Source organism: Thalassophryne amazonica, chromosome 3 (genome assembly GCF_902500255.1).
Source record: "Thalassophryne amazonica chromosome 3, fThaAma1.1, whole genome shotgun sequence".
Classification (NCBI taxonomy): domain Eukaryota; kingdom Metazoa; phylum Chordata; class Actinopteri; order Batrachoidiformes; family Batrachoididae; genus Thalassophryne; species Thalassophryne amazonica.
In genome coordinates, this window is record NC_047105.1 from 102933059 (window position 1) to 102950602 (window position 17544).

Here is a 17544-nt window from a genome sequence, read left to right on the forward strand (position 1 = left end):
ACCTGCTTACTATCAATGGATAGTAATAAATTTACAGTTTCTCGAATTATGGGATACAAATCCAAAGCATTTTTTTTGTTTTGTTTTTTTAGCATAATTCTGGTCGCTGCTGTTAAGTAATAAAATGATAATTTGCTTTTGCCTAAATTCCATGTTAATTAGTTGAATAGCCCAACAGTAGTTTTCTTCAAATCATACCGAACACAGTATATTACTATTTTAAATTGTACAAAAATCCAACAAAATGTCAAGCTGGAAAACTGTTGTATGTCAGAATTTCTAGAAATTAATTTGACATAATTGCAATATCGTCTATCGTACTGCTTTCTGAGGCTCTGGAGTGCTTATCTAATTACTGTGAGTGTGTCCAGGACTGAAACAACCCATGCCAGAGCTGATAATTCATGTCAACTCCCTGGACATCTTTCCTGTCAGCTGGTGTGAGACAAACGGATATCCACTTGTTTACCCAATCAAGCCCTCAGGTACAACACGTGTGGAGTTGTCACCTTGAGCACTACTCATCTGCTTTCAGCTAACAAACAGAGTGAAACTGCTTTTTCACTCTGGCCTCCAAATTAGCAGCTTAATGTAATTGTGTAACTGGACACATACTAATTTCTCCTTTTTGTTTAGTTGAGAAAGAGAAGAAAATTGCTGTAGTGCAGCCTGAGAAACAGTAAGTGTAGTTAGGAAATTTATCCATTTTATTGGATTATGTTCGACAGCATTTCAGTGTTTTTCATCACTTTGCAGAACACCACCAAAGTCTTCGTCACCTGACAGTGTCAAACAGCAGGCGGTTAGCCAGTCAGACACAGGTGGGTGGGATGTCTTTGGTCATCAGTCGTTGGAGGTATTTGTCATAATGTTCCCAAACTGTGATTGCTTGTGATTCTTAAGTTTTATTGCATGTTGTGTCCATGTGCAGGTCAGGGAAATGGTAAATACTGCTGTCCTAAGATTTATTTCAATCATCGTTGTTTCTCTGGGCCTTACCTCAACAAAGGACGCATTACTGAGCTGCCTCAGTTTATTGGTCCCGGGAACTGTGTCCTTGTGCTCAAAGAGGTGAGAGAAACTAGTCTGAATGAGAGAGTTCTCTGAGAACATGTCTCCACCAATACTTCACACATATCTCTGTAACTGCTGGAAATACAGTGCATCCAGAAAGTATTTACAGCACTTCACTTTTTCCACATTTTGTTATGTTACAGCCTTATTCCAAAATGGATAAAATTCATTTTTTTTCTCAAAATTCTACACACAATACCCCATAATGACAGTGTGAAAAAAGTTTAGAGATTTTTTTCAGATTTATTATTAAAAAATAAATAAATTACACGTATGTAAGTATTCACAGCCTTTGCCATGAATCTCAAAATTGAGCTTAGGTGCATCCTGTTTCCACTGATCATCCTTGAGATGTTTCAGCTTAATTAAAGTTCACCTGGGGTAAATTCAGGTGATTGGACATAATTTGGAAGGGTACACACCTGTCTACGTACAACCCCTGGCAATAATTCTGGAATCACCGGCCTCGGAGGATGTTCATTCAGTTGTTTAATTTTGTAGAAAAAAAGCAGATCACAGACATGACACAAAACTAAAGTCATTTCAAATGGCAACTTTCTGGCTTTAAGAAACACTATAAGAAATCAGGAAAAATAATTGTGGCAGTCAGTAACAGTTACTTTTTTAGACCAAGCAGAGGGAAAAAAATATGGACTCACTCAATTCTGAGGAATAAATTATGGAATCACCCTGTAAATTTTCATCCCCAAAACAACACCTGCATCAAATCAGATCTGCTTGTTAGTCTGCATCTAAAAAGGAATGATCACACCTTGGAGAGCTGTTGCACCAAGTGGACTGACATGAATCATGGCTCCAACACGAGAGATGTCAGTTGAAACAAAGGAGAGGATTATCAAACTCTTAAAAGAGGGTAAATCATCACGCAATGTTGCAAAAGCCGCATGGCGCAAAGCAAGGCCGTGATGAAGCCTCACAGCACATGTTGGAGCATGTCCAGCTCATGCACAATATGTCGGATAGTCACACGACTAAAAAGCCACCGACAGCCGTCTGAAATCCATCTCAAAGCCATCCTGTGAGACCAACACGGAGGTGGTTTTATCTCGAGCAATGAGCAGCACGGTGGCGCATCCGTCCGCTTCTTTTTCCATGAAAAAAACTCCTGTAACAGTGGAATGTGCCGAAAAAGTGCTGATGTCCATTATGCCTTTTTTGTGGAAGTCAGACGACGTCCCGGATCAACAAAGCCTTCACATTGGAAATGATCTGGTTGTTTCAGCGGGGTGTCAGCCTGACGATCAGCGCTCAGAGTGCGCTGCGCTCTCAGACGCTGTGGGCGGTCTTTAAACCGGCTGGAGCACTCCTTAATCTGTGTAATCCCCATAAAATGGTCCCTGAAAGCCATCTGAATTTTCCGAATGGTGTCCACCTGGAGGTCTCTCACAGTTTCTGGAAAAATTTGATGCAGCAAAGCTCCAAATCGTTCAGACATTTATTCGCAATAAAGAGAGGGGTGGACCACTGCTCACACAAAGCCTGCTCACAGGCGAATGACGCAACCGACAGGCGTGAAAAAACTCACGCATGCACACGAAGGTTCAAGCTTGGCTGATGCAATCACACGTGATTCAAATCCATATGGTTTTTGCAAAAAATAAAACGGTCCGATACTTTTCTGACAGACCTCGTAGTGTTTCTTAAAGCCAGAAAGTTGCCATTTGAAATGACTTTAGTTTTGTGTCATGTCTGTGATCTGCTTTTTTTCTACAAAATTAAACAACTGAATGAACATCCTCCGAGGCCGGTGATTCCATAATTTTTTCCAGGGGTTGTATAAGGTCCCAGAGTTAACAGTGCATGCCACAGCACAAACCAAGCATGAAGTCAAAGGAATTGTCTGTAGACCTCTGAGACAGGATTGTCTCGATGCACAAATCTGGGGAAGGGGACAGAAACATTTCTGCTGCTTTGAAGGTCAGTGAGCACAGTGTCTTCCATCATCCATAAGTGGAAGAAATTCTGATCCACCAGGGCTCTTCCTAGAGCTGGCTGCCCATCTAAACTGAGTGATTGGGGCCTTAGTCAGGGAGGTGACCAAGATCCCGATGGTCACTCTGCAAGAGCTCCAGCATTCCTCTGTGGAGGAAGAACATTCCAGAAAGACAACCAATCTCTTCAGCAATCCACCAGTCAGGCCTGTATGGTAGAGTGGCCAGAAGGAAGCCACTCCTTAGTAAAAGACACATGGCAGCCCATCTGGATTTTGCCAAAAGGTATCTGAAGGACTCTCTGTTCATGAGAAACAAAATTCTCTGGTCTGATGAGACATAAATTCAGTGATGAAAGTTTTCCAGAAATTGCCAGAAATCCGAGTTTTTACTCACGTGGTGCATGTTTCCGGGCTATTTTTGACAACATATACCAAAATGCATTCATTGAGTTTATTTCAGTTCCACTCCCAAACAGTTGGTGGTGCTAATGCACTATGTTGGTTTGCAAGCTGCCAATAATTTCCAAAAAGAAGGCTTATTTTGTTTTGGTTTTGAAATTATATTAAGTCATATTTTGGGGACTGCGCGGTGTTTCTCCTAACGGTTTACATTGTTGTGGACATTAAAGGTTATGAGCTCCATTAATCATATATTAAGTGGAGATAGCAGGTGAAGCTCCCAGCTGCTAAAAATACTAATGCCATTAGCATACAAACCTAAGTCAAAACCACAAGATTAAGGAGTTTGAGCAATGGACAAAAATTTGTTTGAGGTGAGTGAGTGCAGCTTTTAGCTGCAGGATGTTGAATCAGTCACTGTCGAGCTGAGTGTTCAAACTATTTTTGTTTTTACCCCCCCAAAAAAGCTACAGTTTTTTGTTACTGCATAACTACAAGAAAAGTCTCAAGTTTAAATAACTTTAAAATGCTTTAACTATCAAGTAATCAAAGAAAATAGCACAATGCTGTTTCATATTTCTTGATATTTTAAGTAGAGGTGCACCGATTGATCGGGCACCGATCATTATCGGGCGATCACGCCTTGATCGGTAATCGGCAAAAGGACCGATCACAACAGTGCAGGCAGTAGCGCAGGGAGCGCTTGGTCCTGTCATGACACGCTTTCCTCTGTGACGTAAACTCATTTTGACTTCTGATATGAGCTGGACGGACAAGGAGAGCAGTCGCCATCATCTAATGTAGTCCATGTCTGTCCAGCTCATATCAGAAGTCAAAATGAGTCAAATGGCTCTGAGAGATCTAAATAGACTGCTGTGTAATGAATGGAACCACACTGCTATCTAGTGGCTATCCAGTGTGTGTGAGTGTATTTGTGAATCAGTAGGCATTTGCTTTTGAATGTGTGGATTTCGCGAAAAGAATGTCTCAAAATTACGTCACACAGGAAAGCAATGAATGCGTGTAATTGGTGATCCACAAATGCTGAAACTCAATTCACAAATACAATTTCCAGTTTTACAAATGTAATTTTTTTTTTTTTTTTTTTTTTTTTTTTTTTTTACAATTTAAGTTTTATATTTGCAAATACATTATTTGCAAAGACCATTTTACAAGTTACAAATACATTATTTGCATTTGTGGATATCTGAACACATTTGCAAATCAATGATTATTTGTAGATCACCCTGTGTGCATTTACAAATATTGAGACAATTTTAACCCCATAGAATGAGGGCTGTATTTTACGTTCTCATCATATTCTCTGTAGGCTGTAACCTGAGCAACATGAAACATGGAAAAAAACAGCTTGCTGGTAGAACAAAGTCAGTGTAATAAAACAAAAGTTGGCAGTTTATTCTAGTGTCTTTATTTGAATGCATGTTTTTTGTTTTCATCATTAAGTTTTAATGCGAACATAGTCCTATACATTAGACCCATATTCTTATTTTGGGCATGATCCAAATGTGTACTTGATCGGTATCGGCCTTGATCGGTATCGGCAGATCAAAATTTCAGTGATTGGTGATCGGCCTAAAAAATCCTGATCGGTGCACCTCTAATTTTAAGATATATATTTCTTGTCACACATCAGAAACATTCAAACATTTGCTGAATGAATGAATCTACCATTACATTACATGTAATGGATTCATGCCAAAGGTTATTTCCTTGAGCCATAATCCACTTTTTCACCAAGTTAAAAAAAAATTAAAAAATCTGGTAGTTTTTGTGTAATTTAGCTGTAAGACAGACAAGCAACACCACAACCATAACCTTCTTGGTGGAGGTAATAAATGCAGAGTAACTAAAAGAAAAAAACACTTTTTAATCCTTTATACATTGATGTGTATATGACTGACTGTGAGATATGCAAATGGATTTGCATTTGATAGACATGCAGACCAACATTTGTGGTGCTGAGTCATAGACAGCTTCAGCTAATGGTGATGATCCCCAATCTGTTTTGGAGAGAATTAGTTTCTTTGGAAGTAATACTTCCAAAGAAACTATTGTTGTTCAGTGTTCAGTGACACATGCTGTCAAATTAAATGTACAGACTAACTGAATTTGCTGCTCTCCTGCTTATTTACGTTGTGAAATTAATATTGTGGCAGTCCACAAATTATATAAAGGAGTTACATTTCAGCCTGCCACGTACCCTTTAAGTCTTTCTTTCTGTGGATGTGGTGCATCCAGGTACTGACGTTGCTGATAAACTCTGCATACAAGCCGAGCCGTGTGCTGAGAGAGCTGCAGCTGGATCAGGAGAGCCGCTGGCAAGGCCATGGAGAGACTCTCAAAGCCAAGTGAGAGGAAACGATATTTAATCCTGAAACTCCGACCTCTTTAGGAGAGGAATATGAATATTACAAGTGTTCACAGCTGCTCTGTTTTTCAGACAAGTGGTGAATTGAAAATGCACTTAAAACCCAAATGTAGTGAAATCAAAGACTATATTCTAACAGAAGTGCCTGATACGCCATTAATGCAATGCTTTATCATCACTTATTTTAGGATAAACATTGCAGTTGTAACAGTATGCTCTTTCACACTTTATATCTTATTTTAGTCCATATTCATTTGTTTTATTTCTAATCACTTTATAATGACTCTATTACAGTTCAGCTTTGATTCTTTTTAATTTGTCAGGTATAAGGGGAAGAGTTACAGGGCCACTGTGGAAATAGTTCGCACTGCAGATCGTGTGGCAGACTTCTGCAGGAAAACTTGCATTAAGCTCCAGTGCTGCCCAAACCTGTTTGGGCCTCGCATGGTTGTGGAGCACTGCTCAGAGAACTGCTCTGTCCTCACCAAAACCAAATACAGTAAGTGTACTTTCCACCCTTGACAAAGTCATCACAGAATGACTGTTTACCAGTGAGACTAAAACTGTCTAAATCAGATCATTATTTTTTATTAGTGTAGAAATTTGCACAGTTGTCAGGTGTGACTTTCATCTGCTTTTGTTGATTTAAAAAAAAAAAGCTAATTCAACTCATTTATTTGGAGGCCTGTCTCTTTCATTTGTGCTGCATGTGAATAGAAATGATTAGAAAGCAGGTGTGTTTTACAAATCGGTTCAGAAAGTGGCCTGAAGAATTTTCTGATGGTCATGTTGATATATTTAGTTGCTGTTGTGGTGAAAGAACTGATGGAATTTGATAACAGCAGACTAATGGTTACACTCTTGTCTTTTTTTCTGTTAAACCTTCAAATCACACCAGACAGTACACAAAACCTCCACATAGGTATGCTATTACCCTACATTTATCAACATTTATCATGTAGAAAATGAATGTTTAAAAAATATTTATTGACTTTGACATTTTGATTCAGTATTACATTTCAAAAACTAGGTAATAATGCTAAATTCCCTCTCTTTCTGTCCTACTATAATTTGAGTTAGTCTGTTTGGCATTTCCTCCACCACTGTGAGTTTGACAGATTTCAAACTTGGTCGGCGTGTGTTTTTACCTGGGAACTGTTATTAAAGGGCAACTCTTCAGCAGCAAAGGGAGATTAAGAAATCAGATTCATGTTTTCATCTTCTATATAATTTAGGCAGATCTGGAAAAAAAAATCCTGGTGATGCAGGCAGTAGAACTGGGGAAAAAAATAATAATGTGACATTTTGATAAATGAAAATTTAAAACTAGTTTGTTTGTCTTTTTTTACACAGAATGTTTCTACATTATCTAATTTTGGTACCATTTTCTCTCTCACACACACGCGCACACACACACACACACCACATTGCAGCCAACATTCCTGTGATTTCTTTGCAATTAGCATGACTTGATTGAACATCATCAAGCTGATATACAGCACATTGGCTAAATCATTTTATAATTCTGTTACTGTCATGCAGTTACCACACAGTCTCTGAAGAATTTATCAATTTCTCTTGGGTGTATAAAGATTTGGCAAACATTATCATCTGAACGGAAGTGCTGAGAACGTAAACTGTTAATACAGTGGATCTGGGAAGTATTCACAGTCCTTCACTTTTTCCACATTTTATGTTACAGCCTTATTCCTAAAATGGATAAAAAAAAAATTTTTTCCTCAATTCTACACACAGTACCCCATGACAATCTGATTTTTTTTTTTTTTTTTTTTTTGCAAATTTATTAAAAGTAAAAAAACAAAAGATTAAGAAATCACATGTATGTAAATATTCACACTCTTTGCCATGAAGCTCATCATTGAGCTCAGGTGGATCCTGTTTCCAATGAGATGTTTCTACAGCTTAATTGGAGTCCACCTGAGGAAAATTCTGTTGAATATGATTTGGAAAGCCACACACCTGTCTACATATAAAGTGCTGCAAGGTGGAATGGGCAAAACTGCCCAAAGATAGGTGGGCCACCCTTGTGGCATCATATTCAAGAAGACATGAGGCTGTAATTGCTGCCAAAGGTGCATCAACAAAGTGTTGAGCAAAGGGTGTGAATACTTATGTATATGAGATCTTAGTTTGTGTTTGTTTGTTTGTTTTGTTTTAAATAAATTTGCCAAAACAAAAAACAAACTTTTTTCACGTTGTCATTATGGGATGTTGTGAGTACTCCATTTTGGAATAAGGCTGTAACATAAAATGTGGAAAACGTGACGTGCTGTGAATACTGTACTGTTGCACTGTATGTTGCTGTCATTGAAAGGATACATTTTCTTCCGTAAGGATTTATTTATTTATTTTGAACATTGATATCAGTTTTGCACTGTTTTTCTCAGCTGGGGTGCTAAGAAATTGTGCGGCACTGCTGTTTGAACTTCAGCTGTGAACTGGGTGTGTAGACCTCAAAAAATTGTTTTGGATGATTCTCCCAGGATAGAATAGATTTCCTTATCTTTTTGACTAGATAATAGTGCTGAGCTAAAAATGATACCACATTTTGCTCAATATAAATCCACAGTTGAGAAATTTTGCTCTGACAATGGTTAATATTTTCCACCAAACTGCAGCAATCATGGCTGCCATTTTCAACAGAATATTATCAGGGCAAGTTTACTAGCTTGCTTCACATTAGTGCTCCACAGTACTTCTGAATTATTGTTACCATTTTGCTGTTCTATTGGTCATTAGCTGTGTCGTTAACCTCTGCTCAACTAACACAGTTATGTCATGGTTTTTGTATGGTTTTAATTCTTAATTTTTAAGCAGAGGAAGTTATGGGATCATGACCTTCTTCATATTATTATTATTATTATTGTTATTATTAACTGATCCGTCAATACTTTTGTAAATTAAATGTAACTTCTCAGCTTCTTTAAAAAAAGTGTTTTAATATTGTGAAGTTAGATGGACAATCCCCTGGTAAAAACACATACATATGCAGACAAACCAGTTGGACAAGGTGGTTTTGTGTTCAGCCAACAAACACACAGTGACTAATTGAATTCTAGTAGGATGTACTTTAATTATAATATACTATAATTTAAAAAACATGCTGTGGTTGTTTAACTGGTTAAAGAAAAATGCCAATTACAAAGCACAACATCACACAGTAAGCCTGTTTTGTTACTAGCATATTATAATGGAAAGAAGAAGAGTAAGCGTGTTGGTCGACCAGTTGGGGGCAACGCCAATATGGAAAGCGGAATAAAAAGAAGAGGAAGGAGGAGGAAGAGAAGGAAGCAGCTTTTTGTCCACAAGAAGAGACGTTCTTCAGCGTCATTGGACAACACACCTGCTGGGTCTCCACAGGTACCACTTCATACAGGCATAACATTTCCCAGCAGCTACCCATGTTTACACAACGCTAGTGTCTGGTTGCAATTATGGTGATCGATATGAGGGAGCCAGAGCTGGAAGATGCACATTTTTATTGACAGATGTCGCTGGATTTCAGCTTATCTACAACCCCATTTCCAGTGAAGTTGGGATGTTGTGTAAAATGTAAATAAAACAGAATACATCGATTTGCAAATCCTCTTCAACCTATATTCAATTAAATATCTTGTCTTTGTGGTGTGTTCAATGTTCAAACTGATAAACTTTGCTGTTTTTGTGCAAATATTTGCTGATTTTGAAATGGATGCCTGCAACACATTTCAAAAAAGCTGGGACAGTGGTATGTTTACCACTGTGTTACATCACCTTTCCTTCTAACAACACTCAATAAGTGTTTGGGAACTGAGGACACTAATTGTTGAAGCTTTGTAGGTGGAATTCTTTCCCATTCTTGCTTGATGTACAACTTCAGTTGTTCAACAGTCCGGGGTCTCCATTGTCATATTTTGCTCTTCATAATGCGCCACACATTTTCAATGGGCGACAGGTCTGGACTACAGGCAGGCCAGTCTAGTACCCGCACTCTTTTACTTTGAAGCCACGCTGTTGTAACACGTGCAGAATGTGGCTTGGCATTGTCTTGCTGAAATAAGCAGGGACATCCCTGAAAAAGACAGTAAGAAAAAAAAAATGGCAGCATGTGTTGCTCCAAAACCTGGATGTACCTTTCAGCGTTGATGGTGCCATCACAGATGTGTAAGTTGCCCATGCCATGGACACTAACGCACCTCATACCATCACAGATGCTGGCTTTTGAACTTTGCGCTGGTAACAATCTGGATGGTGTTTTTCCTCTTTTGTCCGGAGGACACAATGTCCATGATTTCTAAAAACACTTTGAAATGTGGATCCATCAAACCATAGCACACTTTTCCACTTTGCGTCTGTCCATTTCAAATGAGCTCGGGCCCAGAGAAAGCGGCGGCGTTTCTGGATGTTGTTGATGTATGGCTTTCGCTTTACATGGTAGAGTTTTAACTTACACTTCAATCTGTGTTAACTGACAATGGTTTTCTGAAGTGTTCCTGAGCCCACGTGATAAGATCCTTTACACAATGATGTCGGTTTTTAATGCTGTGCCGCCTGAGGGATTGAAGATCACGGGCATTCAGTGTTGGGTTTCGGCCTTGCCACTTACGTGTAGAAAGTTCTCCAGATTCTCTGAATCTTCTGATTATATTATGGACTGTAGATGATGGAATCCCTAAATCCCGTGCAATTGAACGTTGAGAAACATTGTTCTTAAACTGTTGGAGTATTTTTTCATGCAGTTGTTCACAAAGTGGTGATCCTCGCCCCATCTTTGCTTGTGAACGGCTGAGTCTTTTGGGGATGCTCCTTTTATACCCAATCAAGACACTCACCTGTTTCTAATTAACCTGTTCACCTGTGGAATGTTTCAAACAGGTGTTCTTTGAGCATTCATCAACTTTCCCAGTCTTTTGGTGCCACTGTCCCAGCTTTTTTGAAATGTGTTGCAGGCATCCATTTCAAAATGAGCAAATATTTGCACAAAAACAATAAAGTTTATCAGTTTGAACAGTAAATATCTTGTTTTTGTGGTGTATTCAATTAAATATAGGTTGAAGAGGATTTGCATATCATTGTATTCTGTTTTTATTTACATTTCACACAACGTCCCAACTTTATTGGAATTGGGGTTGTAATTCGATAAATTTAGCTCAGATAACTTTCAGTCTGATAACATTATTTGCTGGTAAAGTTTAACGGTCTAAAATGTTTGTAAACCCTAAAATCAAACATTTTAGTCCATTTGTTTTGTTTTTAGCAGACTGGCTGCCTGTTGCTTGCTGATGACGTCATCATTAAGTGCAAAAGTGATTGGCCGCTTGACACAGGGAGCATTGTGGGTAGTGTAGTTCAGGTTCACTTTGGATGTTACAGTGACTTGTCCACTCGACACAAAGACAAAACAGATTCATTTTAACATTATTTTATTTTATTTCTTTGTGGCTGTAATTTAATCGCCAATACTTGGTGTGGGAGTGGAGCTCTCACTGCGCAGCTGTGTGTACAGAGGGAGGGACGTTTCTTCACGTTTAGACACTGTTTTGGATTAAAAAACCCCAACACTTTATGTGGATTATTTATTCAGATGAATCCTACTGAACCTAATGGGTAAGAATTTTTATTTACTTCATGTATTTTATTCTGCCAGTCAATGCATTAATGGATGTATTTCTTTTAAGCTGCAGGGTTCAAAGCGTGTGAAAAAGCGTCAGCTTTTAGCTCATAAATGACGGTATATCTAATACCGAGATAAACTGTGACTTCTAATACTGTGTTTTACTGCTTTTGAAAGATGATGACAGTGTTTGGGGTTTTATTTTTTTAATTATTCATTTTTCGTGTGTTTTTTGTGTTTGTGATCCTTGAATGTACCCAGCAGCCCCTGCGGCGCTTAAAGTGAAACTGGTTTATCAGATGCCGACAGCGTAAACTGATGTGGCTATGTCCAAATTAGTACTAATAGTTATCGGTTATCTGTAATAAAGATGATTTTTTTTAGCAGTTTATCGTTATAAAAGATAACTTTTGAGTTATCTGATTAATGGTTATCAAAGCTAACTTTTTGGTTAGCCGTTATCTAAAAAGCTAACCGCTAATTATCAAAGATAATGTTTTCATTATCGGATTAGCTTTTCAGATAACTTTGCAAACCATCATTGGACCAATTATTTGCTGATAAGTTTTGGTCTGATAATTTTTAGACCGCTAACATTTTTGCAGACGTAGCTTTTTGTAGATGCACAATTCTATCCTCTACAGAGAAGAGCTAGTTCTAGAAGAACCTGCTGTATCCTCTGCAGGCAAAGGAGAACTGGTTACAGAAAAGCAAAAAGCTCATTTCTTTTGACCCCATACTGACACACTGGCAATATCACCCAAGTCATCCAGAGGCATACAGTTTTAACTTGTGGTTAAAATTTTAACCAAACTAATTTCGGACAAGTTATTTAAATTAACATCCACATCTGAAGTTTTATAAAGTGAAAATATCAGATATGTTTGTTTTAAAGTAATGCACTAATTTTGAAGAAATGCATTTGAGACGCTCTGATCAGGCTCCACACGGACAACAGCAGTAAACTTTGTATATTGTTCCTAAAACTCTTGTGAATATATTCTCTGGGTTTATAGACATTGTTATTGTGTTTGTTTTATGTAAAAATGCCAGAAGAAGCCCAGGTTGCTTCTCCAAAAGCCGAAAAGTCTGTTAAATTATGATTCAGGCCGTGTGATATAACCAGCATCAAAATGCATAGAACACTGCCACTACTGGCGACCTGTTATATCACACTGTTGTCAACCACATGATTTTAAAATTATCTGTAGAGTTCCAAAACCTGAGACCACACACGTGGATATATATATATATATATATATATATATATATATCATTTAGGTCCTCATGTCCTTCTTAACACACCACACCGGCAGGAATATCTGATAAGATTATATTTAGTGTCATCACGATTGTCGGGGCGTCCTTAAGATTCTGGGAAGGGGAAGATTGGGTCAGATATCGGCCTAATTATCTTGCCATGTGAACCAGGCAATCAGTGACTGATTGATCTTTTATGACACCGCACGGAGTGATTGATTCGTCTAACACCGCCCTGAGCGCTAACCGATCAGATGTTATGATGCCTCACAGAGCGACGGATTGATTCGTTGTTATGACACCTCACAAACACAGACAGGACATGTAAACTCCACTTAGAAAGGATCAAGTGGCAAGCCATCCCATGACCTTCTTGCTGTGAGACAACAGGGCCAACCACTAAGCTACTGTGCTGCTCGGATACAGTTATGTGCAATACAGAATTTGAGATATGTTATTTTTTTGCCCTCGCTGCACTGCCACATTCGATTTTAGGGTCCCTCTACCTGTCAAATCCCACTTTAACCACTAGGTGCAACATTTCTCACAGGGCAGTGGAGAGGAAGAAGATCTCGATGAGGATGACTCCTTGAGTGATGACTCTGGCTCTGAGCTGCAGGATGATCTCCAGGATGATTCTGAACAGTCAGTTGGAAAGTCCCAGCCCACCACACCGTCAGCCTCTCCACCAGCAACACCCAGGCCTACACGCCGCCGACGGAAACCCCGCTCACCCTCCTTCTCTGATGATGAGAACAGACCTCCTTCACCAAAGGTAATTGTAAAATTAAGCATTTAAACCCCAAAACCTGCTGGCAAATTTGAAAAGTATGAAGACCCGCCAACTTGTATGAATTTTTTCATACCAGACAATGTATCCTGGTACAATTTATCACTCAAAAGTATGACAAAAAATAAATAAATACATTTAAAAAAGGCTCACATGAATTATTGACCAGTTATGCTGCATGCATGCTGCAAGTCTGTGTGCCGAAAAGAAAAAGAGGAGTTTGACCAATCACAGCGCTACGTTCTATTACCACAGCTAATGTGGGTGAGCAGAGGCTGCTAGCACTTTTCCATTGAGTGTCTGTCTGTTCTGAGAATTTTATGTCAAATGTCTGAGATAATGACTTTCTGTGTAGTTAGTTGTACCGACGAACCATCTTAGGGCCCTGTCACATCTTGACCATTCAGCTAGCATATGCTAACCATATTAAAAATGCTGGCATATGCGGGTATACGTCTAATAAATTATGCAGCTGTCACACCTTGATGATTTATCTAGCATATACTGACAGTCCCGTTTCCACCGAGTGGTCCGGGTCGGTACTGCACGGCATGCTGCAGGTCGGACCAGTTAAGTCTGGCTTGGTTTGCATTTCTACCACCGGCAGAACCCTTTTGTTTAGCAGGTGGGACACATAAATATTGACAAGCACGTTGTTGAGCGCACGGAAGCTGTCACACAGCGTCTCTTCTCTACATGGAGACAAAACAGTCATTTAACATTATTTTATTTTTGTCTTGGTGGATCATGGGATTTATTTTCATTGAGTGCAGAGTGCAGAATTACTGACTGATGGCTGTGTTGAATGCTGACGTGAATGAATGAGGCGCTGTGACGCTTACATCTTTTAAAATAAGTTAATTGTCTTGTTGTGGTGCGAAGCACTGGTGTTGCAGCCTGATCGGTTCCCCCAGCCCCGCCTGATCAGTCCCCCTGCCTGGTTCAGGCTCAGAAACTGGGAGCAGAAAAACCACAGAGGGACTTCTTTTAAAATGCTATGTTTCTTTAGCCATGACCAGGAACTGTATTTTCAGGCATTGTTTTCCAAAATCAGGATGCTTTTTGTGGATATGTTATCGTCAACTGAAATGATGTAATGGGTAAGATTAATTTACTCCTTGTGTGAATGGTTTTAATATTTGAAATCATCTGTTTGCGTGAGGACTGCAGCTTTCAGCCAATCTTAAAAAGAATTCTTATTTTATCTGATAAAACATACTAAAAACATGCATTTCCCACCCTTCTTATGAGTTTTTTTTTTTTTTTTTGATCATTAATAAATCGATAAAATAAAAAATGATAAACAACACATCTGATTGGTCAGAAATTTTATGACTTATGCGTGTGGGGACCAAGCTCCCACCTTAATGTATCCATATTGCATATTCTGTGTGCAAGAGAGGGAGAATGGCTGGCTGGTAAGCTTTCAATCTTTTTTTTTTTCTGATGTTGTTCAGATATTTATGGAGTACGTTCATGTCCAACTTGGCTTTTCTAATCGTGTTTTTTTGCTTTCTGGTTTGTAATAAATGTGATACGCGTTCCGGACCAATTCATCATAACAGCCTGGCGAAAACGTATCCACATAAGCGCCTGATTTTGAACAACATCTGAAAATACGAGGGCTGTCAATAAAGTATAGGTCCTTTTTATTTTTTTGAAAAATTATATGGATTTCATTCATATGTTTTTATGTCAGACATGCTTGAACCCTCGTGCGCATGCGTGAGTTTTTCCACGCCTGTCGGTGACGTCATTCGCCTGTGAGCACTCCTTGTGGGAGGAGTCGTCCAGCCCCTCGTCGGAATTCCTTTGTCTGAGAAGTTGCTGAGAGACTGGTGCTTTGTTTGATCAAAATTTTTTCTAAACCTGTGAGACACATCGAAGTGGACACGGTTCGAAAAATTAAGCTGGTTTTCAGTGAAAATTTTAACGGCTGATGAGAGATTTTGAGGTGATACTGTCGCTTTAAGGACTTCCCATGGTGCGAGACGTCGCGCAGCGCTCTCAGGCGCCATCGTCAGCCTGTTTCAAGCTGAAAACCTCCACATTTCAGGCTCTATTGATCCAGGACGTCGTGAGAGAACAGAGAAGTTTCAGAAGAAGTCGGTTTCAGCATTTTATCCGGATATTCCACTGTTAAAGGAGATTTTTTTAATGAAAGACGTGCGGATGGGTCCGCGCGTCGGGACGCAGCCGGCGCGGTGCGGCGGCACAGGAAAAACACCTCCGTGTTGATAACCATTTGTAAAATCCAGGCGGCTTTTGATGGCTTTCAGTGGAGTGAGTATATGAGAAATTGTTTAACAGCTGGACATGTTCCAACTTGTCCTTAAGGCTTCCAACAGAGGTGTTTTTCCTGTGGCGGAGTGTCGCGGCGGCTGCGAGCCGACGCTGCAATCCGTCCGCACGTCTTTCATTAAAAAAATCTCCTTTAACAGTGGAATATCCGGATAAAATGCTAAAACCGACTTCTTCTGAAACTTCTCTGTTCTCTCACGACGTCCTGGATCAATAGAGCCTGAAATGTGGAGGTTTTCAGCTTGAAACAGGCTGACGACGGCGCCTGAGAGCGCTGCGCGACGTCTCACACCGTGGGAAGTCCTTAAAGCGACAGTATCACCTCAAAATCTCTCATCAGCCGTTAAAATTTTCACTGAAAACCAGCTTAATTTTTCGAACCGTGTCCACTTCGATGTGTCTCACAGGTTTAGAAAAAAGTTTGATCAAACAAAGCGCCAGTCTCTCAGCAACTTATCAGACAAAGGAATTCCGACGAGGGGCTGGACGACTCCTCCCACAAGGAGTGCTCACAGGCGAATGACGTCACCGACAGGCGTGGAAAAACTCACGCATGCGCACAAGGGTTCAAGCATGTCTGACGTAAAAACATATGAATGAAATCCATATAGTTTTTCAAAAAAATAAAAAGGACCTATACTTTATTGACGGACCTCGTAGTTCCTTGCCGAGGGCTGAAGAAACACATCATTTTAAAAGTCAGTCCTGCTGTGTTTTCAGCCTGAACCACAGAACACTGGTGCTTTGGTGAGTCACAGCACCTCATTCATGAATGTCATGTCAGTGTTTGAAATGAAAAGAAATCCACCAAGACAAAAAAAAAACAAAACAAAAAAAACATAAACTAAAATCTAAAAAATGTTAAATTACTTTGTTTGACATCTATGTAAGAAGTGAAAGAGCTGAAGCGCTTATGGCTTACCCCACACGCTTACTTCCGCTTTGAATGCAGCACCTCTTGCGGTGATGTATTTTTGGTGAATTTGTTTAGTGATAATTATTAATATAAAATGCAAATTTTGAAAATAACTGTAAAAATTGGTTTTATCTTACACTTAGAATGACACTATTATTTATTACTATTATTATGACATTTATGGGAGTAGGGGTGTGTGTGTGGGGGGGGGGGGGGGGGGGGGGGGGGGGGACTGGTGTGGGACTTTGTTGACCTGTAGCATCTCCTGGAGGGCAACAGGTCAAACGGGGTAGGCAGGGTGTGAGAGGTCTCCTCCTGTGATGGCCTTGGTTCTCCTAAAGCAGCAGGATGTGGTGATGTTTTCCAGACTGGGCAGAGGGCAGCTGATGATCTTTTGAGCAGTGTTTATGACTTTCTGCAACGCCTTTCTGTCCTTGGCTATGGAGCCTGCGTACCACACACCCAGACAGTATGTCAGTACGCTGTCCACCAAGGAGTGATAGGAGGCCAGCAACAGCTTTGTGTCCAGGTTGTTCTTCCTGAGGACACGCAGGAAGTGTAGCTGCTGCTGAGCCTTCTTAACCGGAGCCCTGATGTTGGAGGTTCAGGTGTGGTCTGTGGAGATGTGGGTGCCCAGAAACCTGAAGCAGGTGACAGTTTCCACCTGTTCTCCATTTATAAGGAGGGGGTGGTCCTGTCTGTTCTTCCTGAAGTCCATGATGAGTTCTTTTGACTTATGAACATTCAGGGTCAGGTTGTTCTCTGAGCACCAGAGTGACAGCTCCTCCACTTCCTCCACCCCTGTATGCTGTCTCATCCCTGTTGCAGATGAATCCAACCACTGTGG

At 39.8% G+C, this 17544-nt stretch overlaps 1 protein-coding gene across 3 annotated transcripts in view; it reads left to right on the plus strand.

Moving 5' to 3' along the window:
* Positions 1-17544, plus strand: part of sfmbt1 (Scm like with four mbt domains 1) — a 63461-nt gene that overhangs the window by 39921 nt on the left and 5996 nt on the right. Inside the window, exons 12-20 of one of the 3 annotated variants that reach the window (XM_034167186.1) lie at positions 372-485; positions 637-679; positions 754-821; positions 932-1071; positions 5687-5796; positions 6140-6315; positions 6715-6738; positions 9019-9197; positions 13241-13465. In XM_034167186.1, coding sequence (XP_034023077.1) covers positions 372-485; positions 637-679; positions 754-821; positions 932-1071; positions 5687-5796; positions 6140-6315; positions 6715-6738; positions 9019-9197; positions 13241-13465 — 1079 coding nt within the window. Of the gene's footprint in view, positions 1-371; positions 486-636; positions 680-753; positions 822-925; positions 1072-5686; positions 5797-6139; positions 6316-6714; positions 6739-9018; positions 9198-13240; positions 13466-17544 lie in introns of all 3 variants that reach the window. The other 2 variants (XM_034167185.1, XM_034167187.1) reach the window with 2 other exon arrangements.